At 68.0% G+C, this 25,345-nt stretch overlaps 2 protein-coding genes across 2 annotated transcripts; one reads left to right on the forward strand and one right to left on the reverse strand.

Annotated features, from left to right (window-relative positions):
* Nucleotides 1-2,217: 2,217 nt before the first annotated feature.
* TFAP4 (transcription factor AP-4) lies at nucleotides 2,218-10,943 on the reverse strand. Its single transcript, XM_054213108.1, has 7 exons — nucleotides 10,847-10,943; nucleotides 6,033-6,198; nucleotides 5,447-5,545; nucleotides 4,735-4,905; nucleotides 4,298-4,435; nucleotides 2,687-2,845; nucleotides 2,218-2,573 (listed from the first exon to the last, which is right to left on the reverse strand). Exons 1-7 carry the CDS (start codon nucleotides 10,933-10,935, stop codon nucleotides 2,379-2,381), a joined length of 1,017 nt encoding a protein of 338 aa, XP_054069083.1. The 5' UTR covers nucleotides 10,936-10,943; the 3' UTR covers nucleotides 2,218-2,378.
* A 4,349-nt stretch (nucleotides 10,944-15,292) lies between these two features.
* Nucleotides 15,293-24,886, forward strand: GLIS2 (GLIS family zinc finger 2). Its single transcript, XM_054211075.1, is given in 7 exon segments — nucleotides 15,293-15,486; nucleotides 19,807-19,951; nucleotides 19,954-20,178; nucleotides 21,120-21,296; nucleotides 22,083-22,216; nucleotides 22,446-22,564; nucleotides 22,678-24,886. Coding segments are annotated over 6 exon segments (1,563 nt in total). The 5' UTR covers nucleotides 15,293-15,486; nucleotides 19,807-19,822; the 3' UTR covers nucleotides 23,457-24,886.
* The last annotated feature ends 459 nt before the right edge of the window (nucleotides 24,887-25,345 follow it).

Consider the following 25,345-nt stretch of genomic DNA (forward strand, 5'->3'; position numbering starts at 1 on the left):
TCCTTGGGCTGCCCCGAGCTCCTGCAGCCCCTTTTTGGCTGGAGCAGGATTTCATGGAGGGGGAAGAGTGGAGCGTCACGGCACCGCGGTGTCCCCCATCTGCCCCCAAAGGTGGGTGTCCCCAGGGAACCTTGTCCCGGGCTGATTTGGGGCCCCTCTTCTACCCACCATGGCTCACCAACTCCAGGCAATGCCACACGCTCCATAGGCAGGGGGACATGTTGCCTCCACCCTGGGGGTGTCCCCATTGTCACCAGCACCGCACTGGCAGCATGGTGGTGGCCAGCGGCACAGGGTTGTCAGCTCCTGTCACCCTGACTTGTAAGGGACAGCCACCCAGCGCTGTCGTCCCCAAAGCCTGGCCATGGCAGAGTGGCCTCTGGGCTCCGTCACTGGAGGAGCCACTTTGAGGGGGCTGTGACCCACCATTTTCTTGGGGATGGGGCCAAACTGGAAGGAAAACACCACTCCCCCCTCCCAAATCTGGCTCCTTCCACAAGCGTGGGAGCAGGGCTGAGACAGGGGTGGCAGGGAGGGGACAGTGGCTGGGCACCATGGAGGGCCACGGTGTGGAAGGGGAGCGGGAGAGACCCCCAGCCGCGGGGGATGCTGAGAGGTGGGTGCCCCATGGGAAAAGATGGGTGCCCCCCCAAAAGCCATGGAGAGAGATAGGTGCCCCCACCCTGACAGAGCCACAAGACGAGCCAGCAGTCCCACGGAGAGCCATGCGGAGAGATGGGTGCCCCCCCGCAAGCCCTGGGGGACCTGGGACACCACAAGTGCCACCCCCAGGGCAGGGGGACACAAAGCCTGACCCTGCCCTCCCCCCATCACCACCCCAAGCCGAGCAGCTTCGGTCGCAGACCCCCTCTCTCCACCTCAGCAGTGAGCTGAGCCCCAACGCACTCGTAGCACCTGTGGGCAGCACTGGCAGGGCTGAGCCTTTAAATATAGACCGGCTGCTCAGCGGGCAACCTCGCGGGGGCCAGCATCCTCCTGCCTGCTCCCTGCCTGCCATTCCCAACGATTCCCAACGCCGGCAGCGCTCCCCGTGAGCCCCAGATCACCCAAGAGGGACCAGTGTCCCCCCCTGCCAGGGGCAGGATCCGTCCCCATCCCACTCCCCCCCACAAAGGTTAACGCCGGGGACGGAGCTTCTAAAAAACCAAGTACAAACTTTATTTTGTTTCTTTACAAAGGCACGAGCCTCTTTTTTTTTTTTCCAACTTTCTTAACAAAATAGAATAGCTTCTCAATCAACACAAAGACCTGAAAATCGTAAAAAAAATACAAAAAAAAAAAAAAAAAACAACCAAAAATAAAAGGGAAAGGAACTGAGAAACAGCTGCAGCTGGAGGGGCTGGGGGCGGGGGGGGGAAACCTACCAAATACCACCGAGGCTCTACACACGACTGGCCTAAAACCCTACAGCTGGGCGGGGGGCGGTGAGGGTGAGGTGTGGGGGGGGGGACACACGCACAAAATGGGGACACCACCACCCCCCCACCCCCCCGACCCGCCAGGACAGACCCAAGCGACACAATCACGAACTAGAAAAAGCTCTTCGGAGCTGAGGGACCCCGCGAACCGGATTAAGTGCTTAAAGGAGGGATGGGAGCAGGATGGGAGGGGGGTGGGGGGAACGGGGATGGGGATGCGGATGTAAAATCAGTCCCCGCAAATCGCCATCCCCATGCCAAGGTGGTGGGCGCTGGAAACAGCGGGGGGTTGGCACGTGCCAGCCCTCCTGCCTGTGCTCCGATGGCATAATCCCAGGATATTTTTTTACTCTCCAAAGGGGTTTTCCCAGCCCTATGTGGGGTGCGGGAGCCATGGTGGGGCTGGCTGTACCCCAAAGCGGGGGGTGCCTGTCCTGCCTTTGCTGCTGTGTCACTTGGCATCTCCCCCCTGCTTAAAAACAAACATTTAATTAAAAAAAAAAAAAAAAAAAAAAAAAAAAGAAAACAAAAAAAACAAAGAAAAAAAAAAAAATTAAGATCCCAACCAAAGCCCCCATCCCAAGGGAACGCCATCGGGAACACCGGGGCTGTAGGATTCCCCATGGGTTGGCGGCAGGGGGGTGATAAAATGGGGTGGGGGTTGTGACCCCCCTGTCCCTAACACCCCCCCGCTGCCATCCCGGTGCACCCCGAGCCCCCCCGTGTCCCGCTGGGGCTGCCCTTGAGCGCCCGCCCCCCCCCCTCCCGAGAGCTGAAGGGTGACCTTTGCCTGCTTCTAGCGCTCTGCTTTACAGTATTGGAAAAAGGTCATAAAAGAGACCCAAATCGCGTTGTATTTTTTAAAAATTTCAGCATATTCTCCGACGTTTCCCCCCGCCCCCGCCCCGGCTCCCCTCCCCGGCTGCCGGCCGGGGGGTGTCAGGGCAGTTCCCTGTCCCCCGAAGGCTCTTCTTTGCTCTGGTCCATGGAGTCACTGTCGTTGCCCTCGGTGTCGGAGGCGGTGTCGGAGGCGGAGGGCTCGGGGCAGGCGCGGGCCGGCGTCACGATGACAGCGCGTCTCTGCTCCTCTTCCTGCAGCTGCTTCTCCTGCGTCCCCTCGATGTGCTGGATCGCCTGCCGAGGGCAACCACCACCCGTCAGGACATCGCGTGTCGTCCCCCACTCTGCGATGCACCCAGAGGGGTTACGGACCCCCCCAAAGCCTGCTCCCGTGGTCCCCTCCTTACCTGAACGATGGTGTCCAGGTTTTGCCGGGACGTGGAGACTGTGTTGATGACCGAGGACGGGCCCATGGTGACCACGGTGACGTGATGGGAGGGAGGCGGCGCTGGAACGATCACGGTGGGGTGGTGGGTGGGCGCTGGGGGAGCATGTGATGGCAGGAGCTGGGGAGAGAAGCAAAAACAACCCCCGCCCTGGTCAGCAGGGACCTGGGCACGGCGGCGATGGGAAGAGCATCACGCTTGTTTGTGGAACCCAAACTCCTCCGAGAGCCCATAAAAGCTGAAGCAGCAGCTCGGCTGCTCCAGTTCATCCATCCCAGACAGACGGGAGAAGATGCTAGCTAAAACCTGCCGTCACCTTAGCTTTGGCAGAGCAGATCGTGAAGGATTCCTCGTATCCTGAAGCGGGAAAGATTTGGGCTTTTAAGCCAGGAGAGACAAGCGTCAGCCCTCCCATTGCCCCGATGTGCGCAGCTGGGAACTCGCCGCACCCCTCGGAGATCCTTGTTAAAACAGCGGATGGGAAGATCCGCCCTAGCAGGAGGCTAAGGAGAGTTCACCTAAAAATAGGCTGAACTTCCCCGGGAGGTGGCCGGCAGAGATCCTGCGGGGACGCAGCTCCGCAGAAGCCAAAGGAGGGAGGAAGCTGGTTTTTCTCGCTCCCTTTGAAGCTCCCCAGGCTGGGCTCGAGGGTGGCAGCGAGCAACAACCGGGTGCCGGCACCACGCTCGCCTCCTCCTCGCTGTAGCGGGCTGGCGTAAGGCTCCCCCCACCGTTGGCAAATCCGACTGTGCCGGAGGAAAGGGCTGAAGGCTCCCATCCCCGCAGTCCCCCAGCAGCGCTGCCTACCAGCTGGCCTGCTCCCCTTTCCCAGCCTGGCGGGTGGCGGGGAGCGGTTTGGGGGTCCCCAAAACTCAGGGGGAGTCACTTAGTGAGAGGTGAACCCCCAGAGTTGGCCTCCATGGTGCTGCAAACCACCCGCTGGCGGTGGTCCCGATGTGACTGCGGACACCACCCGGGGACGGGATGGATTCCTGTTCATTGCCTGAGGGCAAGGAAACGTGGCCACCAGAGCAGGACCACAGCTCACCGGAGCGGGAGCTGCTCTCCACCCGTTCCCGGTGGGGAGGGACATGCCACCACGGGGTGGGGGCGAGTCAGGGGTGGCCACATCCAGCACCTCCACCTCCCCGCACAGCCTTGGAAAGCCGCGGGCTTGCTAGGGCCAAGCTGAATCCCTGCCCGTAAAAAGCCCTCCATGCCGGGGAATGGAGCCACCTGGAAGCCACCGCAGCACAGTCCACGCCACAATCCCCTCCTGAAACACGGTGTGCCTGCAACCACAGCCCCCCTGAGCACTGCGGGGGGGGGGGTAGGTCCGTGTGCCGACCCTTTCCCAGTTTCCAGAGGGCGAGAGCTTTGCTGGGACACTGCTGTTCGTCCCGGCCAGTCCTAAGGGACGGGAGGTGCCAAGCACATCACTGAAACACACCGACCCCCCCGAATCTCACCACCCATGTGCCCGGCTGCACCAAGCTGGGGGTGGGAGGCCACCGGGTGTCCCCACGGGTGGGCTATGGCCAGAGTGGGCCGGGGCGGCATCCGCACACTCACCTGGGTTCGGATCTGCTGCTCGCGCTCTAGCTTCTCCTGGTGCAGCAACCTCACCTGCTCCTGCTGCTGCTGGAGCTGCACTTGCTGAGCGATCACCTTCAGCTTCTCGGGGTACATGTGGGCCTCCAGGGAGCGAACCTGCCGGCCAAGAGAGCCCTGACATGTCGGTGGGGAGCCCAGCCTGCTCCCCGCATGGCACCCCCTGATCTCGCCAGGAAGGGTGCCCATGGGGTGGGGAGAGCCGGAGAGCCCATGGCCAAGCGTGGAGCAGAGGTGGCCAAAGCAGATGAACCGAGACACCGCAGCTGTGGCGCCAGTGTCCCGGGGGGTCTCCGGCATGGCCATGGCAGAGCCCGCTAGAGGGCGAGCCCGCCCCAGGCACAGCCAGCACGGTGCCGCACAGCGCCGCAGCCGGATCCGGCCCCGCGTGGCCTCACCTGCTCCTCCAGCATCATGCGGACCGAGCGCTCCTTGTCCAGCTGCTGCCGGAGCTCGATCATCTCCCGCCGCAGATCCTCAGCTTTCTCGTCCTCCCAGATGTCCGGCGAGCCAATACCCTCGTCTTTGTCCTCTGCCCGTCGCCGTTTCGGGGAGGAGCCGCTGAACTCCTGCCGCAGGGACATGGTATCAGGGGACAGGGACCAGCCCTGATGCTCTCCCCCGCATCCAGACCACGTCTAAGTGATGCCAACCCCCCGGCCACCCCCTAACACGGCTCCCTGCAGGGAAGGGGCTCCCCGTGGACGTGGGCAGCACCTAGGGATGGATGGGCTCCTGCACCCTGTGTGTGACCACCCTCCTGGTCCTCACCCCGTCAGCCTTGTGCAAACCCACTTCTCACACCGTGACACCCAGGGCGGTTCAACCGGGCCACCCCAGAGCCAGAGCTGCCACTGGGCTGTACCCCAATATCCCAAATGGAAAATAGGACGGCAGCCCTTCTCCCCCTGCCAGGTAACGGGTGCCAGGTTAAACTGGGCTCCCCTGCCCTGCCAGGAGGGTGCAAAACACCTCCAACCCCCGGCTCATTAGGGCAGAGCGTCTCACCCTGACCGCAAGAAGAGCAACAACATCCCCTCCTCAGCCAGCTGGGACTGTCCCGTCCCATCCCCTCCCATCCCGTCCCCAGGGCACGCAGGCAGGCACTACCTGGATGAACCGCTTGAGCTGGGTGTTCTGCTGCAGTAGCCGAGTCTTCTCCTGCTCCAGGGAGAAGATGTACTCCGCCGTCTGCTGGAGGATGGCTGCCTGCGGGAGAGTCAGGAGGGGGACGCTGAGGCAGGAACCCCCTCCCGCCAGTTCCCTCCCTGCCTGGCAGACGGCAGCACCGCTCCTTGTCCAGCCCCGCTGCCTCCATACAGCATCTCCCTCACCCCCGGGTCTCCCCGGGATTTCCAACACAGTGAACCTCCAGTTCACCCATCTCAAGAACCCAACTGGCTGCTGAGCGCTGCCTCCTCACCCTCCGCAGCGGAGCCACCTCCTCACCCAGGCACGCGCCACCCTGCTCCCAGGGTGTGTGGGGCTGTCACATGCACCCAGCCCATCCCGGGACACCAGGTTTGCGATGCGCACCCCCTCCACCCAGGAGACCTCACCAGGAGAGACCTCCATTGGTGGATTAATACATGCAAATATCCCCAGTTACTCTCACAGCCCCGACAAGCAACAACGAAAACCCCCATGTGCAGGACCGGCGCCCGCATCGCCGTGGCCCCTGTGACGTCCCGCTCACCTTGCTGAGCTTCTCCCCGTCCGTGTGTGGGATGAGGGTTTTCAGAGACTGGAAGCCAGCATTGATGCTCTGCATCCGCCGTCTCTCGTTGCTGTTGGCAATTTCCCTGCGTATCCGACGCTCCTGGTCCCGCTGGGTCTCCGGAGTCAACGGGATGTTGGCCAAGCTGCAAGAAAGGCATGGGATTAGGGAGGAGGGGGCTGCACCCCTGCTGCCTGCTCCCCACCACCATGTCCACCCTTCGCTTTGCAATCACGAGCCACCAAAGGGATGGCAAACACAGAAGGGACGATGGCTGCGGCGCTGGCGAGCACAAAAGCGGGTGGGTGGGTTTCTGCAGCCCCATATCCAAAGCTCCGGGGGATGCATCGACGGAATGGTGGCTCCGGCGAGCTCAGGCATGGGCTGCCCAAGGCCAACACCGATAGCGAGCCTGGGCGAGGGGAGCCAAGGGGGAGGCAGGGCATGGCAGGGACCCCCGGGCGGGTGAGGGAGGCTGTGGGCCGTCCGGCTGGGTCCCCACAGGGCCGGCCGGCGTGTGTGGCCCCGGGAAGGCGGCTCCCTCCCTCCCGCCCCGCTGATGGCTTCCAGATGACAGCTCCCAGCAGAGAAGCCCCCGTCCCACCCCAAGCCGCAGCTCCCGCCTGTTTCCTGCCGCCGCCTCCTCGCCCCCCGCGCCCTCGCCCCGCAGATGGGCCGGGAAATGCCTCCCGGAGCCAGAGACGCCGCCAGCAGCACGCGGGGACGGTGGCGGGGAGGGCTTTGGCCAGCCAAGGGCACCACCTGTGGGTCCAGGGCACCTGAGCAAATCCCATTGCCGTGGGGGTCCAGCTTCTTCCCCCACACCCTGCTTCTTCCCCAAGGGAGCAAGGTGACCGAATCCCAGCAAGGATTTTGGATCGCGGGGACAGCGAGTCTGCCGGGCAGTGGTCAGCACTGGCAATTAATTAATAAGCCAAGGGCTGGGGTGATAGCTGCTCGTGAGGCCAAAACAAGGCAACTGGCAGCCCCTGCCACGCCGCCAGCCATCCCGCCTCCCCGCTGCCGCCGGCAGCGGCTCTCTCCGGGGTGCAGGCAAGCGCCCAGCACCCACCAGCTGCAAGTCAGGCGGCCAGCGCCGGGGATGCGGCGAGGCACGGAAGACTAAACACAAGGGCCAGGCTGCCGGCGCGAGGCGAGATAAGGCGGGCTTCAGCCTCCCACCCAGGTGCCCAGCGGCTCCGGGATGGGGAGACGGGACCGTCCCACCCAGCACCTTGCCAACACCGGGCTGGAAAGCAAAGCCATCCGGTGTCCTGCCATCCTGGAGAGGCCACGGAGGAACAGTGGAGGTTTGGGAGCTCAGGGATCTAAGCGGCAAAACCAAGCCCTGCTCACAGCATCGCCATGTGCTCAGGCAGCGCCCAGGGGCTCCCAGGGCACCCAGAGCAACTCCTCTGAGATACACAGGGATGGGGAAAGATCCCAGCTCATCCCAGAGGGCCCAGTTCGGCCCAATGGGATGGGAAAGGATCTCACTGCATACCAGGGGAACAGGGAAGGATCCCAGTTCAGCCCAATGGGATGGGAAAGGATCCCAGCTCATCCTAGAGGGAGGGGGAAGGATCCCAGCTCAGCCCAGAGGGACGGGAATACATTTTCCCCAGCCGCTGAGACAGCATCCTGGCGCAGGCTGATGCCGGATGCTGAGCACCCGCTGCACTGGATCCCTCCCGTGGGGCTCCCAGCGGGCATCCCCGGGGGGTCTGGGGGTCTACCCGGCTCGTGGGGAGCAGCCGTCTGCCGCGTGGAGCAAGAGCTGCCCATGGCAGGATGGCGGCACAGGGCTCCCATCCAGTGGTGGCCATCACCTGCCTCCCTGCTCCTGCCAAAAACCAGCCTCAAACTCATCCCCACAACGTGCCAACCCCAGCAGGTTTGGGGACACCATCCCTTCATAGGGGCAGGGTCTGTCCCCCGGCACAGCCATGTCTGGTGGGGCCGGGGAGGTGGCCGCTCCGGGATGTCCTACCGCCAGCTGTGGCCGCACAAGGGGAATGGGATGGAGAGGCCCAGGACCGGGCAGCGCGGAAGTGGTTTCTTAAATAGCGGGGAAGGAGGAAGAGCCTGCTTCCTCGCCGGCAGACCTCCCGCAACCTGCCCCAGCCGCTCTTCCTGGGCAGAGACCCCAGAAGTGACAGCTACACACGGAAAGGGGGAGAAGAAACCATGGATTCAGGAGCCGGCCTGGCACCCAGTGCCACCGAGGATGGGGCAGGACAGAGGCGGAGAGAGCAGATGGCACCCACTGGAGCCCTGGCACAGCACAGAAGCCCCTGGGGTGCCCCCAGCTCCATGTGGGTGCCGCAGGGTTTGGGTCGGGTGAGTAGAATTTGGTCCATCTCGCCCGGCAGCACAGCAGCCCCCAGCGCAGCCTGGCGGGGACGTCACGCTGGAGGGAAACAAACCCACAGCGGGGTCAGAGCTGCTGCTGCTGCCTGGCGAGGAGGCCGGGGGCTTGGTGGGGACACGGCAGACGCCCCGCTCTGCCCACTCGTGTCTGCCGCTGCCCACAACCAGTGCTCTGGTTTGCACTGGTGGGCAGGGCAGGCACGGCACTGCAGGCAGGGTGCACCCGAGCTCCTTGAGGTCGCAGGCAGGGTGTCCCCGAGCTTGCGCGAAGGGCGTCCCCAAGCTCGCTAAGCTTGCGGGCAGGCTGTCCCTGACGTTGCAGGCAGGGTATACCCGAGTTCACAGGCAGGGTGTCCCCAAGCATGCCAAGCTCGCAGGCAGGGCATCCCCCAGCTCCTGGAGCTCGCAGGCAGGGCGTCCCCAAGCATGACGAGCTTTCACGCAGGGCATCCCTAAGCTTGAAGGCAAGGTACCCTCAAGCTCGCAGGCAGGGCATCCCTGAGCTCCTAGAGCTCCAGGCAGGACGTCCGCAAGCTCGCGGGCAGGGTACCCTCAAGCTCACTGAGCTCACAGGCAGGGTGTCCCTAAGCTCACAGGCAGGGCGCCCCCCCAGCTCCTGGAGCTTGCACACAGGGCGTCCCCGAGCATCACGAGCTTTCAGGCAGGGCGTCCCTAAGCTCGCAGGCAAGGTACCCTCAAGCTCGCAGGCAGGGCATCCCCCAGCTCACGGAGCTCGCAGGCAGGGCACCCCTAAGCTTGCCGAGCTCGCAGGCAGGGCACCCTCAAGCTCACAGGCAGGGTGCTGCAGAGCTCAGGGCGGTGGACAGGCAGCAAAGCTCCCCCAGAGCTCTGCCCCACACCTGGGGATAGCGTGGGGGCCACACAGCGCCCCAGCCCTGGGCAGGATGGCCACGTTTCCCTGCCCCAAGGCGGTTGCCCTCCCACCCGGGCCACAGGCCCACGCCAGGCTGCAGCCACCCACTGTAACTAACGTGGGGGGACCCAGCGAAGCCACACCACCGCCCTGTGTCCCTGCCCCACAGCTATGTCCCCCCCAGAGGCCTCAGGTGTGGGCACCCCCTGAGCACCCCTCCACCCCAGGTGAGCCGGTGGGGCGGCAGGGAGATGGGGCAGGGCTGTGGGCCCCCCGTGGGGCAGGGATAGCCCCAGGGGGGAGCGTGTGGGCTGGGGCAGGGTCTGGAGGGGCCTGAGCTGCCCCACACATGTAGGGGAGTCTGGCTGCTGTGGGCTGCCCCACGGGGACCCCAGGGGCCTCAGCTGCCCCATAGGGACCCCACAGGACTCACCTGCCCCATAGAGACCACAGAGGGACCCCAAAGGGAGACCCCACAGGACTCAGCTGCCCCATAGGGAACCCATGGGGACCCCACGGGACTGATCTGCCCCATATGGACCACAGAGGAACCCCAAAGGGACCCCACGGGCCTGAGCTGCCCCGTATGGACCACAGAGGGATCCCATGGGAACTGACCTGCCCCACAGGAAACCCACAGAGGGACCCAAAAGGGACCCCACTGGCCTGAGCTGCCCCCACAGGGACCACAGAGGGACCCCACAGCCCCAAGCAGCTCCACAGGGACCCCATGGGGAACCCACAGGGACCCCAGGGGCCCGAGCAGCCCCACAGGCCCCTCCGGGCGCGGGCCGCCCCCCGTGCGCGGCAGGGCCCGGCCGCCCAGGCCCGCCCCACAGCGCGGGGGGGCCCTTGTGCCTGCCCGCGGCTCCCGGAGCGCCGGGGGCCGCCCCGCGTGGCCCCGAGAGGCCTGTGCCGCCCCCCACGCGTGGCGAGGCCCCCCCCCAACACACCCCCCCGCCGCCTCCCCGCCAGGCCCCACCGGCTCCGTCCCCATCCTCGGCTGGAGGGGGGGGGGTGTTGCTGGGAGGTTTGGGGGTGTCCCCCCCGCCCCGCCGTGCCTCCCCCCCCGCGCCCCGCGCCGTGTCGCCGGGCTTTGTGCCGCCGCCTTCCCCGCACTACATGTCCCGGCAGCCCCGGCCGCGACCCGCCTCCTCCGGGAGGGCTGCAGAGTCACGGCCAGGCCCGGCAGTAAACACACACACACACACACACACCCCCCCACACCGCCCCACGCACACCCCGCCGGACCCCCCCCCAGCCCCTCCACACACCCCCCCACACCCCAAATCCACGGCTGGGGGTGGGGGGCGATGGGCGGGCGGCGCCTTCCCCCCCCCCCATGGCCACGCGTGGCCGCCCGGCCCCATGTGCGCGGCCGGGACCACGTGCGGGCGGTGGGGCTGCGGCGGCCGCGCCGCGCTCCCCCCCGCCCCCGCTCCGTTCCCCCCGCTAAAAAACACCCTAAAAACACCATTTTTCACCCTTTTAGCCCCAAGGCCGGCTCGCCCGGCGTGCGTCCCCCCTCCTCCTCTCCCCGCGCCCCCACCTGCAGAGCCCGCCGATGACCTCCTTCTCGGATTTCCTGAAGTGCTGCAGGGAGGGCACCTTCTGGGCCGGCACCATGAAGTACTCCATGCCGGGGAGGGGGGGGGAAAGCGGGGTTGGGGAGGGGGGGGGCCCGGCTCCTCCGGCTCCTCCGACTCCGGCTCCGGCGGCCTCTGCCTGCGGCTCAAGGCGGGAAACAGCTGGTGCGAGCGCGGCGGCTCCCGCCCGCCCGCCGCCGCCTCCCCCCGCCCCCGCCGGCGCCGCCCCCGCCCGCCACCGGCCCGGGTAAACAAAGGGCGGCGGGGGGGAGCCGGCCCCTACCGGGGGAGGCGGGGGGAGCGGGGACACGGCTCCTCTCCCCGGCCGGCTCACGCCAGCGCCGACCGTCCTGACCTGGCTGCTCCCCGACGCGCCCCGGCCCCATCGCATCCCGCCGCGGAGCGGCCCATCCTGCCCGGGCACCATGCTACCCTGGCCTGTCCCATCCCAGCCTGTCCCCATCCCATCACATCCTACCCTGTCCTACCCCATCCCATCCTAACCTGTCTTGTCCCCATCCTATCCCATTCTGTCCTGACCTTATCCCATCCTACCCTATCCTACCCTGTCCTATCCTATCCCATCCTATCCCATCCCATCCTGTCCTGACCCCATCCCATCCTGCCCTGACCCTATCCTATCCCATCCTACCCTATTCTACCCTGTCCTATCCCATCCCATCCTGTCCTGACCCCATCCCATCCTGCCCTGACCCTATCCTATCCCGTCCTACCCTATCCTATCCTGTCTTGGTGTCATCCCATCCTATACTATCCTGGTCTGGCCTGACCCCATCCTACCCTATTCTGTCTTAACCTGTCTTGTCTCCATCCTGTCGTGTCCTGACCCCATCCTATCCTATCCTGGTCTGGCCTGGACCTATCCTATCTTATCCTATCCTATCATGTCCCCATCCTATCCCGTCCTATCCTATCCCATCCTATCCTAACCTGTCTTGTCCCCATCCCATCCTGTCCTGACCCCATCCCATCCCATTCTATCCTATCCTGGCCTGGCCTGGACCCATCCCATCCTATCCTAACCCAACCCAACCTGTCCTGACTCCATCCCATCCTGCCCTGTCCCCGTCCAATCCTATCCTACCCTATCCTCTTCCATCCCATTCTATCGCATCCCATCCCACCCTGCCCTCTCCCCATCTCATTCCATCCTACCCCATCCTGCCCTGTCCCCATCCGATCCTATTTTACCCTATCTCATCCTATCCTATCCTGACCTGTCCTGTCCCCATCCCATCCCCATCCCACCCAACCTCATTCCATCCTGCCCTACCCTATCCTACCCCATCCTGCCCTAGTCCTGTCCTATCCCATCCCATCTGGCACCATCCCCATCCCATCCTATCCTGTCCTGACCTGGCCTGTCCCCATCTCATCCCATACCCATTGCATCCTATCCTCTTCCCATCCTACTTCATCCCATTGCATCCTGCCCTAGTCCTATCCCATCCCATCCTGCCCTGTCCCCATCCTATCCTACCCTACCCTAACCCATCCCATCCCATCCTATCGTGATCGGTCCCCATCCCATACCCATCACGTCCTACCCTCAATCCATCCTACCTCATCCCATTCCATCCTGGCCTAGCCTTATCCTATTCCATCCTACCTTATTCCATCCCATCCTGACCTGTCTTGTCCCCATCACATCTTATCCCATCCTATCCCCAGCCCATCTGATCCTATCTTATCCCATGACCTCCAACCCTGACCTGTCCTGTCCCCATCCCGTTCTGTTCCATCCTGTCCAATCTCATCTGATTCTGGCCCACCCCATCCCATCCTGTCCTGTTTCCATCCTATCCTATCCTATCCTATCCTATCCTATCCTATCCTATCCTATCCTATCCTATCCTATGCTTCCCATGCCATTCTATCCCGACCCCGCTTGTCCCTATCCCACCCTATCCTACCCTGCCCTGTCCCCATGCCATCCTGCTCCGTCCTGTCCTATCCCATCCTATCCCCATCCCATCCCATCCCTTCTGTCCTGTCCCCATCCCATCTTGTCCCACCCCACCCCATTCTATCCTACCCCAGCCTGGCCTATCCTTGTCCCATCCCATCCCAGCCTGTCCCCGTCCCCAGTAGGGCCCAGCATCCCCCACCCCCTCCCTGCCCCCGCCCGGGGCACTGCACCCGCTCCTCTGCCCCACGGCATGCCACAGAGCCCAGCCCTGCCCCATGGCGGGGCTTGGGGGGCTGCCAGGCGGGAGTCACAAGAGGCTTTGGGGATGGGGGTGGGTCTCAGCAGCCTTGGGGCTGCCGCAGGGTTTGGGGGGTGACAGGGGTGACATGGCTGGCGGCGGGGCTTTGAGGGCTGGTGAGTGGACTCCGGGGGGGGTGGGGGGGTGCTGATGGGGGCCATGGGGGCTGGCAGGGGGCGTCTAGGGGCTTGGAGGGGGGCATGGGGGGCTGGAAGGGGTGCTCAGGGCTGGTGGGGGGCCTGGGGGCTGAGGAAGGGGCTATGGGGATGATGGCAGGAGCTGTGGGGGCTGGTAGGGGCCACGGGAGCTAGTCGGGGCCACGGGGGGCTGGCAGGGGCCATACGGGACCTCGGGGACCCCCCCTGGGCTTGGGGGGGGGGGCAGGTAATCCCCACTCCCCAAAGTGTGTCCCCCCCCCACCCCAGCCCTGGCTGTGTGGGGCCAGGGCTACCCGAGTGGGGACACAGCAAGCCCCCAAAGGCACCGGGGTGTGTGTGTCTCAGAGGTGGGCTGGCACCCTGGGGGGGGACAGGATCCGTCCCTGCAGCACAGGGTGGGCACATCCTCCCCCCCCACGGGGCCCCCAGCCCAGCCCCCCCGGGAGCTGGCAGGACAGGTTCTGCATGGTCCCTACCTGTGCCCATGGGCCCCCTGCCCATCCCTCCCTGCGAGGGGGCTGGGGTGCCCCCCCCCCTCCCCGGTGTGGGGACACCCATATGTGTGTGTATCCCCATCCCCAAAGTCCCCCCAGACGCGGGGGGGGACCCCCCATCTGGGAGGACTTTGGGGACGGGGAGGGGGGACAGCAGGGTGACAGGCACCTGGGGCCACCACCACTGTGGGTGGCATCGCCCCCCCCCGTCCAAGACGCACCTCACCCCATTTCTATTTATTTTTTGCGGGGGGGGGGGTAGAGACATCGCCCCCCCCCCCCCATTTTGGGGGGGAAAAAAGCTCCAGAAAAGGGAATAAAGGATGAAAATGTGGTGGCAGCTGCTCGGCAGCCACCGGCCGAGGGAGGGGGGCACAGCTGGGGACACAGCAGCGCCACCCCCCTCCAAAAAAAAAAAAATAAAAAGCAACCCCAAACGCGGGTGTGACTTTGATCACCCACGTGGTGTCCCCCCCCTGCTTTTGTTACCCCCCCGCCCTTTCGTGGCGGTGCTGTTGAGGACACAGCACCCCACCCCCCGCTCCCCCCCCAGAAAAAAAACCCAAACACGGGTGGGGGGGTGACTTTGATCACCCACGTGGGACAGTGGACTCTCCCCTTCCCTCCCCCTTCCCCCTTTCGTGGCACCGCCTTACCCCCCCCCGTATCCCCCCCACATTTGGTGGCGGGGCTATTGGGGACACACCAGCTGTGCCCCCCCCCCTCCCCCCGCAAACTCCCCACGGGCGGGGCGTGCCCGGGGCCACCCGCATGGGCCAGCCTGTGTGTGTGTGTGTGTCCCCCCCCGCGGGCCCCGGGGAGGGAGTTCCCCCCGCCGTGTCTCCCCCCCCCCCCCGGTGAGGGCTGCAGCATCCGGGCCGGCCCCGCCACATCCTGCCGCCGGAAGGAGCCGCGGCCCCGCCGCCCCGGGACAACCCCCCCCCGAGACACACACACACACACACAAACACACACACACACACCGCCCCCCCAACCCCCCCCCCTTCCCGCCGGAGGGTGACGTCATGCGGAGGCCCCCGCCAGGCGTGACGCCAGCTGCGCGCTGTGACGTCACGCGGCGGGCGGGCGGCGCCGCTCCTGCGGGGGGATCCCCCCCAAACGGTGTGACACCCCCCGCCCTCGGTGTGACACCCCCCCACACACACGGTGTGACACCCCCCCGCCGTGTGCCGAGGAAGGGGGGAATGGCCCCCCCCCCCCTTTCTCCCCGCCGGGGGTCCCCCCCGCCCCGCCACGTCCCCGGGGGGGGGGACACACACACATGGACACACCCGGGGGGGGGGTGTTCTGCCGCAGCGCCGGGGTGACCTTGCGCGGGGGGGGGGGGTGGGTGTCCCTGTGTGTCCCCCTCCCCTGCGGGGCGGGGCTCCCCCCGGTGCCCCCCGGTGCCCCCCGCGGCGGGGAGGGGCCGTCCCCGGCCCCCGCCCAGCTCCCGCCCGCAGCCGGGGCCGGGCCGGTCGGTGCGGGGCGGCCATAAATCACGGCGGGCAGAGCCCCCGCCCCGCCGCCGCCCTCCGCCGCCGCCGCCCGGGGGACCGGGGAGGGGGGGGGGCAGGCAGGCAGGGCAGAGCCCTCGTCCGCCGCCCCCAGCCCCTGCAGATGTGGCGGAGCGGCCCGGCGGCCCGGCTGCGGGGGGGCCCGCTCCGCCAAGCCCCGCTCCCCGCCCCGCTCCCCGCCCGCCGGCGCTGAGCCCCCACCGCAGGTACGATCGCGCACCGGGGAGCGGCGCTTTGTCGCGACGCCGCCGGGGGGGGGATACACACACCCACGGAGGAGGATGAGGATGATGGTGATGCCACCGTGGGGAGGGGGGGACGACGACACCCTGCCGGGAAGCCCCTTCGCCGCCCCGGGGGGAGCACCGGGACCCCGCCCCGGGGGGTGCTGCGGGGGGGGGGGGGATCCCTGGCTCGGCACCTGCAGCCCCCCCCGCGGTGTGGGGTGGGTTGTGGGGAGGGGGGGGACGTGGCCCCGCCGCAGCCCCGGGGGGGGTGAGGGGGAGGCGGCGGGGACCCAGGGTGGGTGGCGGGGGTGTGCAGAGGGGAGACCCCCCCTGCCCAGCGGGTGCCGGGGGGGGGTGGGGGTGGCCGTCACCCGCTGTCCCCCCGCAGCCGGGGCGGGTGTCCTGACCTTGGCCGCGGGCGGGGGCTGCGGCGGGGACGTGCTCGGTGGCTCTGCTCGGCCGCCGCCTCCCCCCCCCCGGGGATCCGCCGGTGGCCCCCAGCCTGCGGGGAGGGCGAAGGGGGGGCTTTGGCCGGGGGCCACAGGGCGGCCCCTTCCTGGTGCCACCGGTCACCCCCGCTCTCCATCACCGGTGGCCTCGTGGGGCCGAGGTGGGGGGTGGCCGAGCCCGGGCTGTGCTGGCACGGGGGGGGGGGGGGGGGTGTTTGGGTGCCCGGCTGGGGTGACCCCCTCCCTGAGGTGGCAGCAGCGGGGGCTGCCGCAAATTGTCCCCAATGTCCCCGAGTGCTGCCGCAGGCGCTCGTCCCCTGCCCTGCCTGGAGAAACCCCTCTGTGAGTGGCCACCTCCCCTTCCCTGTGCCTTTGTGTCACCCTGCTGTGACCACAGCCCCCTGTCCCCCCCCGTCCCCCCCCCCCCCAAACACATCGTCCCCCTGTCCCCTCCCCAACCCGGGGTCCCCGTGTCCCCGCGCGGCTGCCGAGCGCGAGGCTGTGATCCGCTGGGTGACAGGGAACCAGCCCCACTCTGGTCGTGTCCCCGGGCGGAGGTGGCAGGGTGTGTGATGCTGGTGGCACCGCCATGGGGCTGCTCCCTGGGGAGTGGGCTGGTCTCGGCCCCCCCCCTCCTGCAGGGGTCCCCATGGCTGCCACGCACTGGGAAAGGGGGGGGACAGAGCTGTGGCCACTCCTGGGGACACCTTCGGGGGCTGCCATCAGCCTGGGTGGTGGGCAAGGGGGGGGAGAGTGATGGGACAGTGACAAGCTGGAGCCCTCAGCAGGACGTGGCCCCCCCTAGCCCCGGTGGGCACTGGCAGTGAGGAGCGGCAGTGCCAATGCCACCCGCAGTGGGGCGAGATGGGGTGGTGTGTCCCACGGTGGCCGTGTCCTGCCAGCGGCCATGCGGCCATGGGGACAGTGACCTGGGCGGCAGGGCCAGCTCCTGCAAACCCACCCCCCCCGCCATGCCACCCCAAACGGGGGGGCTCCCGGGACTGCCCGACCCCCGCGGTGGTGCTGGCCTGCCGCTGCCACCCCTGCCAAGTGCCACCGCGGCGGGGGCACACAGCCCTGCCCGCAGCGCTGGCACCGCTCCCGGCTCGCTGAGCCCTGGGGTCACCGTCCCCTCTTGGGGGGGGGATGACGCACATTGGCATCCCTCACTGCTGCCATCCCCGAGCCCACCGCCCCACCGGGAAGTCTCTGCCCCACGGTGTGTCCCCCCCCACCCCGTGCTATTCCTGGCAGGTTCTGTGCCGCAGCTGGGGCCGGGTGTGTGTTGGGGGGGGGGGGGGGGGGGACGACGACAGGGACACAGGACACCCTGGTCACGCCAACAGCGGGGTGGCCCGGAGACCTGGCACCCTGCCAGCTGCACCGGGGTCACCCCAGGTCTGGCCGGGCAGCGTGGGGGGGCCCCGGTGGCCCCCCGGGGGATGGAGCTGGGGGGGGCTCCCCCCCCCCACTGCATCTGGGCTCTGTCCCAGCGTCCCCCTCCCGCACTGGGAAGCCCCTGGGCCCAGCGCCGCGCCGGACTGGTTTGAACTGGCGCGGCGGGGGGGGGGCTCGCTGTGCGGCCGGGGTTGTGGGGGGGGGGGGAAGCTGGGCCGTGGCTGGGCTGGCAGCGCCTGGCGCGGGCAGGAGAGGCCTTTGGAGCGGGGGACACACACACACACACACACACGGGGGACAGGCAGGGGCCTCGTGCGGGGGCCGCAGGTGCTGGGGCGTCTGGCCAAGCCCCGTCGTGGCTGGTCCCCTTCCCCAGGGCGGGGGGGCCCCCAGGGCGCCCCGGTTCCCAGGAGCGGTGGTGGCGGCGGGGGCCGCGTGGTTTGGCAGCCGCTCGCCCGCCCGCGGTCGCGCTGGGAGCCCTGGCGTCAGCGGCTGGAGGCCCCTTTCCCCACCCGCCCCACCCGGGGATGGCCATGGCCCCCCGCCCGGCACCCCCCCCCAAAAAAAACGGCCCCCTGGGGGCGTGGGGACATGGCCACCGTGGTGGGGAACAGCGCTGATGCTTTGCTTGGACCCCCAGCTCTGGGTGGGGGGGGGGGGGCTGCTGGGGCCCTGTCCTGCTTCCTTGGTGGGGGGGGTCCTCTCTGATGTCCCAGCTGGGGGGGGGGCCTGCCCCCCATCTGTCCCTGAGCTGTGGCACCAGCCTGTGGGGCACATGGGGGGGTGGCTGGAGCCCGAGAACCCTGCGCCCCACAGGGGGTGGCTGGAGCCCAAGAACCATGGGGGGGGCTTGGAGCCCTGAGCCCCCCCATGGTTCTCGGGCTCCAGCCACCCCCTGTGGGGCGCAGGGTGAGGGTGCCTGCCGTGGGGCTGGCCCCATGGCTATGGGGGCTCAGGAGGGTGGCTTTTGCCACAGGGGATGGGACCCTGCTATGGGGCAGGCCCCACAGCTATGTGGGGTGCGGCAGGATCCAGCGGGGCCCCCGCTATGGGGCAGGCCATGGGGTGGGGGCTCAGGAAGATGTCCCCCTGCAACAGGGCAGGGGAGGCTGCTATGGGGCAGCTCCTCCAGCCATGGGAGTTTGGGACAGGGACCCCCCCCATGGGGCTGGCCCCATGGCCAGGATGGGGGCACTGCTGTGTGTGGGGGGCTGCAGGCGGGGGGTCCCCCCCCTGTCATTCCCCCCCCCCCCCCCCCCCCACCGGCCGGGCCCCGCGCCCCCCGCGGCTCCTCCGCATTCCTCAGCGTCTGAGCCGGGCTGGACCCCCGCCAGCGCAGGGGGGCCCTGCCGGCGGGGCAGGGCGGGGGACGGGCCCCCCGGGGCGGGGTGGGGACGGGGCTGGGGGGCTGGGGCTGGTTTGGGGCGGTGGGGGGGGGGGGGTCCTGCTGCCACGTGTGCGGGGTGCGCCGTGCCCCCCGACACGGCCCCTCGGCCAGGCCATGCAGGGGGCTGAGGGGAGGAGGGCTGGGGGGGGGGCGGGGGGGCACAGCCCAGGGACCGGATCGGGGCTGGCGTGGGTTGAGGTCAGGCGTTCACTCCTGCACTGAGCTGCCCGGTCTCAGCTGGGGGTGTGGCAGCCAAGCCATGGGGGTGGCAGTTTTGGAAGGGGGGAGGGGGGGCGGGGACGGACGACACACAAGGGGTGGCGTGGCACTGCAGAGGTGTCACCCTGGGGACAGTGGCAGGGAGGTGACGGGGTGCTGGGAAGCGTGTTGGGGGGATCGCTTGCAGGCAGCAGCCCTGCTGTGCCATTGCCATGCTGTTCTGTGCCATGTGGTGCCACGCCATGCCATGCCGCGCCACGCCGTGCCGCAGGCAGCCCCTGCCCGGCCCCGGTGTTGGCCGGCGGGGAAGGGGCCCCGGTGGGGGAGGAAGCTCTGCCGCCTCCGGAGCTGGGGCCAGCGGGCTCGGCCGCCCGGGTCACCGCCGGGCTGGTGGCCGCCACCGCCCTCCTCTGCCGCTGGGAAAGGCCTCGCCGGGGCAGGCCCGCGGGGACGGATGGACAGGGGGGGACGGAGGGGGAGGGCAGAATGGGGACACCGCAGCCCCGGGACCGTAGGTGCCCGGGGGGGGTTTGGCAATCCCCGGCGGGGTTTGGTCATCGGCCAAGGGGCTGTGCCCCAGCCCCGGGGGTTGGCGACATGGAGAGGACACGCTGGGGACACCGTGGGGGCCCCCTGTGCCCTTTGCCCGCCGCAGGAGGGGGCCGCGGCAGGGTGGCTGGAAGGGACGGCACGGTTCCCATGCCAGCACCGCGGCCGCTGCCACCCCGCTCGGCCTCCAGCCCGGAGCAGAGACGGGCATCACATGGGCGATGCTTTGGGGTTGGGGGGGTGTGTGTGTCACCAGTGCCCCCCATCCCCACGGTGACCCCTGCGTGTCCCCTGCAGTGCCCACCCCGGCACCATGCATTCGCTGGAGGAGCCGCTGGACCTCAAGCTGAGCATCTCCAAGCTGCGAGCCGCCCGGGAGAAGCGGGGTCCCCCCGGTCCCCGACGTCCCCAGCGCCCGGATGCCCCGCCGGCCGGGGATGGCCGAGGGGGGGAGCCGGGGGGGGTCGCCGGACCGTGCCGGCCTCGCCGTCCCCCAGCCTCCTGGCACACTCCAGGCTGGTGGAGCCGCGGGATGGACGGTTCCCCGCCATGCCGGTGGTGGACCTCAGCCTCTCGCCCCGCTCTGGGGGGGAGTCTCCGGCCGGCAGCGCCTCGCTCTCCCCCGAGCGCCAGGGCAGCGGGGACCTGCCCGGCCCCCTCACCCCCCACGTAAGTACAGCTGGGTCCCTGTCGTCCCGCCCCCCCAGGGTGTCCCCAGCGATGGGGACTGTGCCCGGGACGGTGCTCCCGACCCCGGCACTGTGCCCGGTGCTGCTGGTGACACACACAGCCCCCCCCCCCCCCCCGAAATGTGTACACGCACCCTGGGATCAATGTCCTGCCTGGCCCCCCTCGACCCCAGCAGTGTCCCCAGGGTGGCTCTCGGGGGGCGGGGGGGTGTGGGGTGTGTGTTGCTGGGGGGTTCTGGGGTCTCTGGATGGGCTATGGGGGGGTGTCTCTGGGGGGCCTGTCGGAGGTTTTGGGGGCTATGGGGGGGGGCCTGTCGGAGGTTTTGGGGGCTATGGGGGGTTCTGGGGTCTCTTGGATGGGCTATGAGAGGATCTCGGGGGGGGGGCTATGGGCTGTTCTAGGGTCTTTGGATGGTCTCTGGGGTCTCTGGAGGGTCTCGGGGGGCTACAGAGGGTTTGGGGGTCTCTGAGGGGTCTGTAGGGGGTTCTGACGGGGCTATCAGAGGTTCTGGGGTCTCTGGATGGTCTCTGGGGGGCTGTGGGGGCACTATCAGGGGTTCTGGGGGCTATGGAGGGTTCTGGGGTCTCTGGATGGTCTCTGGGGGGCTACGGAGGGTTCCAGGGGCTATGGGGGTGTCTCTGGGGGATTCTTGGGTCTCTGCAGGGGGCCTGTCAGGGTTTCTGGGGTCTCGGGGGGGGCTATTAGGGGTTCTGGGGTCTCTGGGGGGCTATGGGGGTGTCTCTGGGGGATTCTGGTATCTCTGGGCATCTCTGGGGGGCTGTGAGTGGTCTCTGGGGGACACTCTAGGGGTTCTCTGGGGTGCAGTGGGGGTTTCTGGGGGTCTCTGGGGTCTCCATCCAGCTTGGCCCCATCCCCCACCGCTCCCCCTCCCCCCCCCCCCACCTTGGGCTCTGCTCCAGGATTTCCAGTCCCTGCGCTACATCGACGGCCTCCCCAGCTCCTTCCAGTTCTTCCTGCCGCTGGGGGCGGGGGGGGCCCTGCACCTGCCCCCTGCCGCCTTCCTGCCCCCCAGCAAGGAGAAGCGCCTCCCCCCCGAGCTGCCCCTGCCCAAGCAGCTCGTCTGCCGCTGGTCCAAGGTCAGCGGGGAGGGATGGGGGGGAGTTTACGGAGGGATTGGGGGTGTTATGGGGCTGGGGGGGGGGACATGGAGAAGCTTTATGGGGCTGGGGGTGGTGATGGGGGGGGGGGGGGGCTGGGAGACCACACAGGGGCATTGCAAGGATTGGGGTGGGGGAAGGTGTGAGAGTGGGGTGGGGGGCGGCACACAGGGGCATTTTGGGGCTGGGGAGGGAATGTGGGGCTGGAAAGCCCTGGCAGAGCTCTATGGGGCTTTGAGGGAGGGATATGGGGCTGGGGGGGGGAGGGCGGTAGTGGGGACGGCTGAGGGCTGGAGTGGGGGTGATGAGGAGCTGGGGGCCATGCAGGAGGGGTGGGGGTTTGCTATGGGGCTGGGGGGAGGTCGTGCAGATGCTTTATGTGGCTGGGGGTGGTGGGAAAGGGCTGGGAGCTCACACAGGGGCATTGTGAGGATGGGGGGGGACGTGGGAGCATAGAGGGGCATTTTGGGGCTGGGGAGGGGACGTGGGGCTGGAAGGCCGTGGCAAAGCTCTATGGGGCTCGTGGGGGGGGGGATGTGGGGCTGGAGGGGGGGTGATGGGCAGCTGAGGGCCCTGCAGGTAGGCTGGGGGGGTCATGCAAAGGGCTATTTCCATCTCCCCAGGTGCTGGTGCTGCTGTGCTTGGGGTAGGGGTAGGAGCTTGGGGGCGGGGGGGGGATGAGTGGCAGGGGCTGGTCCTGCTGGGGGTCCCGGCCCCCCCCCCAACCCGGCCTGGCCCCCTCACCCCCAGCCCTCCCGCCCGCAGTGCAACCAGTTCTTTGACCTCCTGCAAGACCTGGTGGACCACGTCAACGACTTCCACGTCAAACCCGAGAAGGACGCGGGGTACTGCTGCCACTGGGAGGGCTGCGCCCGCCACGGCAGGGGCTTCAACGCCAGGTGGGTGGGGGGGCTCTGAGTCACTGCGGGGAGACGGGAGCCCAGCACCGGGGGCTGTGCAAGGGGAGGTCTCGATCCATCCGTCCATCCATCCCCTCCGGTGCGAAGTCCTGGGGGGCTGGATGACCACCCCATAGCCAGGGCATGGGGACAAGGAGATGCCCTGGGGGCTGGGGCTGACCCCGGGCCCCTGACTCTGACAGCCCCCCTCTTTCCCCGACCCTGGCAGGTACAAGATGCTGATCCACATCCGGACGCACACCAACGAGAAGCCGCATCGCTGCCCCACTTGCAACAAGAGCTTCTCCCGCCTGGAGAACCTGAAAATCCACAACCGCTCGCACACAGGTCAGCGCCGGCTGCCACGCTGGGAGCGGGGAGGCTCGGGGATGGGGACGGGACCCGGTGGGGCTGGCAGTGTCTCCCCGCCCCGGCAGACACGTCGCTGTGCCATCCCCCAGGCGAGAAGCCCTACATCTGCCCCTACGAAGGCTGCAACAAGCGTTACTCCAACTCCAGCGACCGCTTCAAGCACACCCGCACCCACTACGTGGAGAAGCCCTACTCCTGCAAGATGCCGGGCTGCCACAAGCGCTACACCGACCCCAGCTCCCTCCGCAAGCACATCAAAGCCCACGGCCATTTCGTCTCCCCCGACCACCCGGAGATGCTGAAGGTCCACCCGCCTCCCAAAACGCCCCTGGGTTCGGCGGAGGTGCCCTACGTTAACGGGGGGCAGCTGGTCATCCCCAACCCTGCCGCCCTCTTCGCCCCCCCGGGGCTGCCGGCGTTGCCCATCCCTTTGGCACCGGCGCCCCTTGACCTCAGCGCTTTGGGCTGCGGGGCCGCCGGTGCCCTGCCCGCCCTGCCAGGCCCCGTCCTGCCCCTCAACGGCGGCCCCTTGAACTTGGCCAAGAGCCCGCTGCTGCCCTCGCCCTTCGCCGCGGGGCTGGGGCTGCCCGTCATGTCGCTGCTGGCCAAGGCCGAGGGGGAGAAGGGCGGCGGGGGCGAGGGGCGGCCGCCCAAAGCGGGCAAAGGGCCGGAGAGCCGCAAGGAAAGGTGCGAAAGGACGGAGGCGGGGCGGCCGCGCGTCCCCCCCGAGAGCCTGGCGCTGCTGCCAGGGGCCGTGCTCGACCTCTCGGCTGGCGTCAGCTCGGGGGGCAGCCCCGAGGCGTTGCCCCCGGGCTGGGTGCTCATCCCCCCCGGCTCCCTGCTGCTCAAACCCGCCGCCGTGAATTGAGGGCCGGGGAAGAAGGGGGGGGTCCGACGATGCCCGGGGCTGGACGCCGGCCCAGCGGGCAGATCCCACTCACCGGGGGTGGTGCTGGGGGGTACCACCCCCTCTTCATCCCCCCGCGACCCCCTCCAGCCCCGGCGGGGCCTTGCTCGTGCTTTTAACCGTCACGAAAGAAGAACGGACTCTTCTGAGAAAAGCAATAATCCCTCGGCGGCCGCAGCCAGCCGCCACCCTGCGCCGGGGGCAGCCCTGGGGGTACAGGGGGGGCATCCCCCTGCTCCCTGCCCCACCATGACCTGGGCAGCCGGAGACGCCGCTATTTATTTCTCGACCAGCCCCCTGCTCCGACAGGGCCCCAGTTGGGCTCATCCGCTGCTGCCGACTCAGTGTCTCCCTGCCTGGTGCCAGCGTGGGGGGGCCGTGGGGACAGCGGGGTGACAGCTCGGAGACCCCGAGCTGTGCCCGGCCGTGCCGTCTGACCCTGGCTGGCCGGTGTGGCTGTGGGCAGTGCCGTGGCCACGGCACCTCCGTGCCGGGCCCAGCTGGCTGGGCACATGCCGGCCCGGTGCCTGCTCGTATCCCTCCTGCTCCGCGGCCGCCCTCATCCCCCGCCGCCTCCCCGGCAATCCTCATGACAAGGCACATGGCCGTGTGTGCCGCTCACCGCGCCGGCTCCGTGCCGGGGCAGAGCCACCCTGTTTAGCTACGTTCATACCTAACCATGTACCGCAAGCGCATGCAGGCAGCGCGGGCAGGACTCCAGGTGCTGGCAGAGCTGCTGCTGCCGGCCAAGGCACCGGCTGGCAAGGCACCCGCTCCCTGGGACGTGCCGGTTCCCCGATGAGCCCTCCTGGGGCGGCGTTGGGGCTGGCAGGACGCTGCTGCGGTGCCAGCGTGCCCGGCCTGGCGCTGGCAGAGCCCGGAGCCTCCCCCGGCACACGCAAGGGTGGTCCCACGTACCTCCTGCTGCCGGGCAGGACCCCCGCTCACGGCTTTCTCTGAACCGGGCTGGGGGGTCTCCCCGATCCTGTCCCCTCCCTGCTGGAAGGAGCCCCCCAGCCGCGTGCGCCCCGCGGGGAGCCGGTCTCCCTGCCCTCACCCTCCTGGGGCCGGGGCGCGGCGGCCGCCCGGTGCTGCCACAGCCCCAGCATGGCCGCGGGCCATCGACCAGGCCCCCCCCGGCCGGTGTACGTCTCCTTGCTCCTTCGTTGGTTTGTTGTTGCACATTCCAGGACATCAGTATTTTAACGGTCTCGAAGTGCCTTTCTATCGTAGTTTCTGGGTTGTTTTTATTTTCCTCCTGTTGGGCTCCATCGCTGTTAGCATAGCGTTTAAGGACTGCAGAAGTAAGAGATAAGCTAACGACTATAACACTATATTCCTCCAGGGGAGAGGAAGTTTATTAAGAAAACAATAAAGTGAAGTTGAAGTAAGTTCCTGTTTCAGTCTGCAATGGTGGTGACAGCCACCATGAGCCCGAGGTGGGGACAAAGCTGGGGGACAGAGGGGCGCTGGAGGTGACGGGTGTGATCTGGGGGGCCGGGCTGGCTCTGCCTGACCCCCTGGCGAGTCCCCACCCTCCCGGTTGGGCAGCCTCGGTGCTGGGGAAGCCCTGCCACAGTCTGTGGGATGAGCCGTGGGTGGGGACAGCTCAGTGTGTCCCCCCCACCACGGCCCCTTGCCCCGACCCACGGTGGGAGAAGGGTAATGGCACAGAGCTCTCGGCGCTCCCGTGGTATAGAGCCAGAGGTATCCGTGCACTCAGGCCAAGAGCATCCGAACCCACCACGAAAATAGCTCCCGCAGCCTCCCCTGGTGCCATTTGAGCCCTGGCAGCCCTTGGTGTTCCGGGGACACCCCTTCTTTCCCAGCCGCCTCCCTCCTCCTCCTCC

This window comes from Rissa tridactyla, chromosome 8 (genome assembly GCF_028500815.1).
Source record: "Rissa tridactyla isolate bRisTri1 chromosome 8, bRisTri1.patW.cur.20221130, whole genome shotgun sequence".
In the NCBI taxonomy this organism is placed as follows: Eukaryota; Metazoa; Chordata; class Aves; order Charadriiformes; family Laridae; genus Rissa; species Rissa tridactyla.

Coding starts and splice junctions, on each gene's coding strand:
- TFAP4 (XM_054213108.1), bottom strand. CDS start 10,935: ATGGAGTACTTCATGGTGCCGGCCCAGAAGGTGCCCTCCCTGCAGCAC. Junction 4,436..4,734: donor GCATGATGCTGGAGGAGCAG/GTGAGGCCACGC, acceptor CTTGGCCGGCAG/GTTCGCTCCCTGGAGGCCCA. Junction 2,574..2,686: donor ACCTGGACACCATCGTTCAG/GTAAGGAGGGGA, acceptor TGCCCTCGGCAG/GCGATCCAGCACATCGAGGG.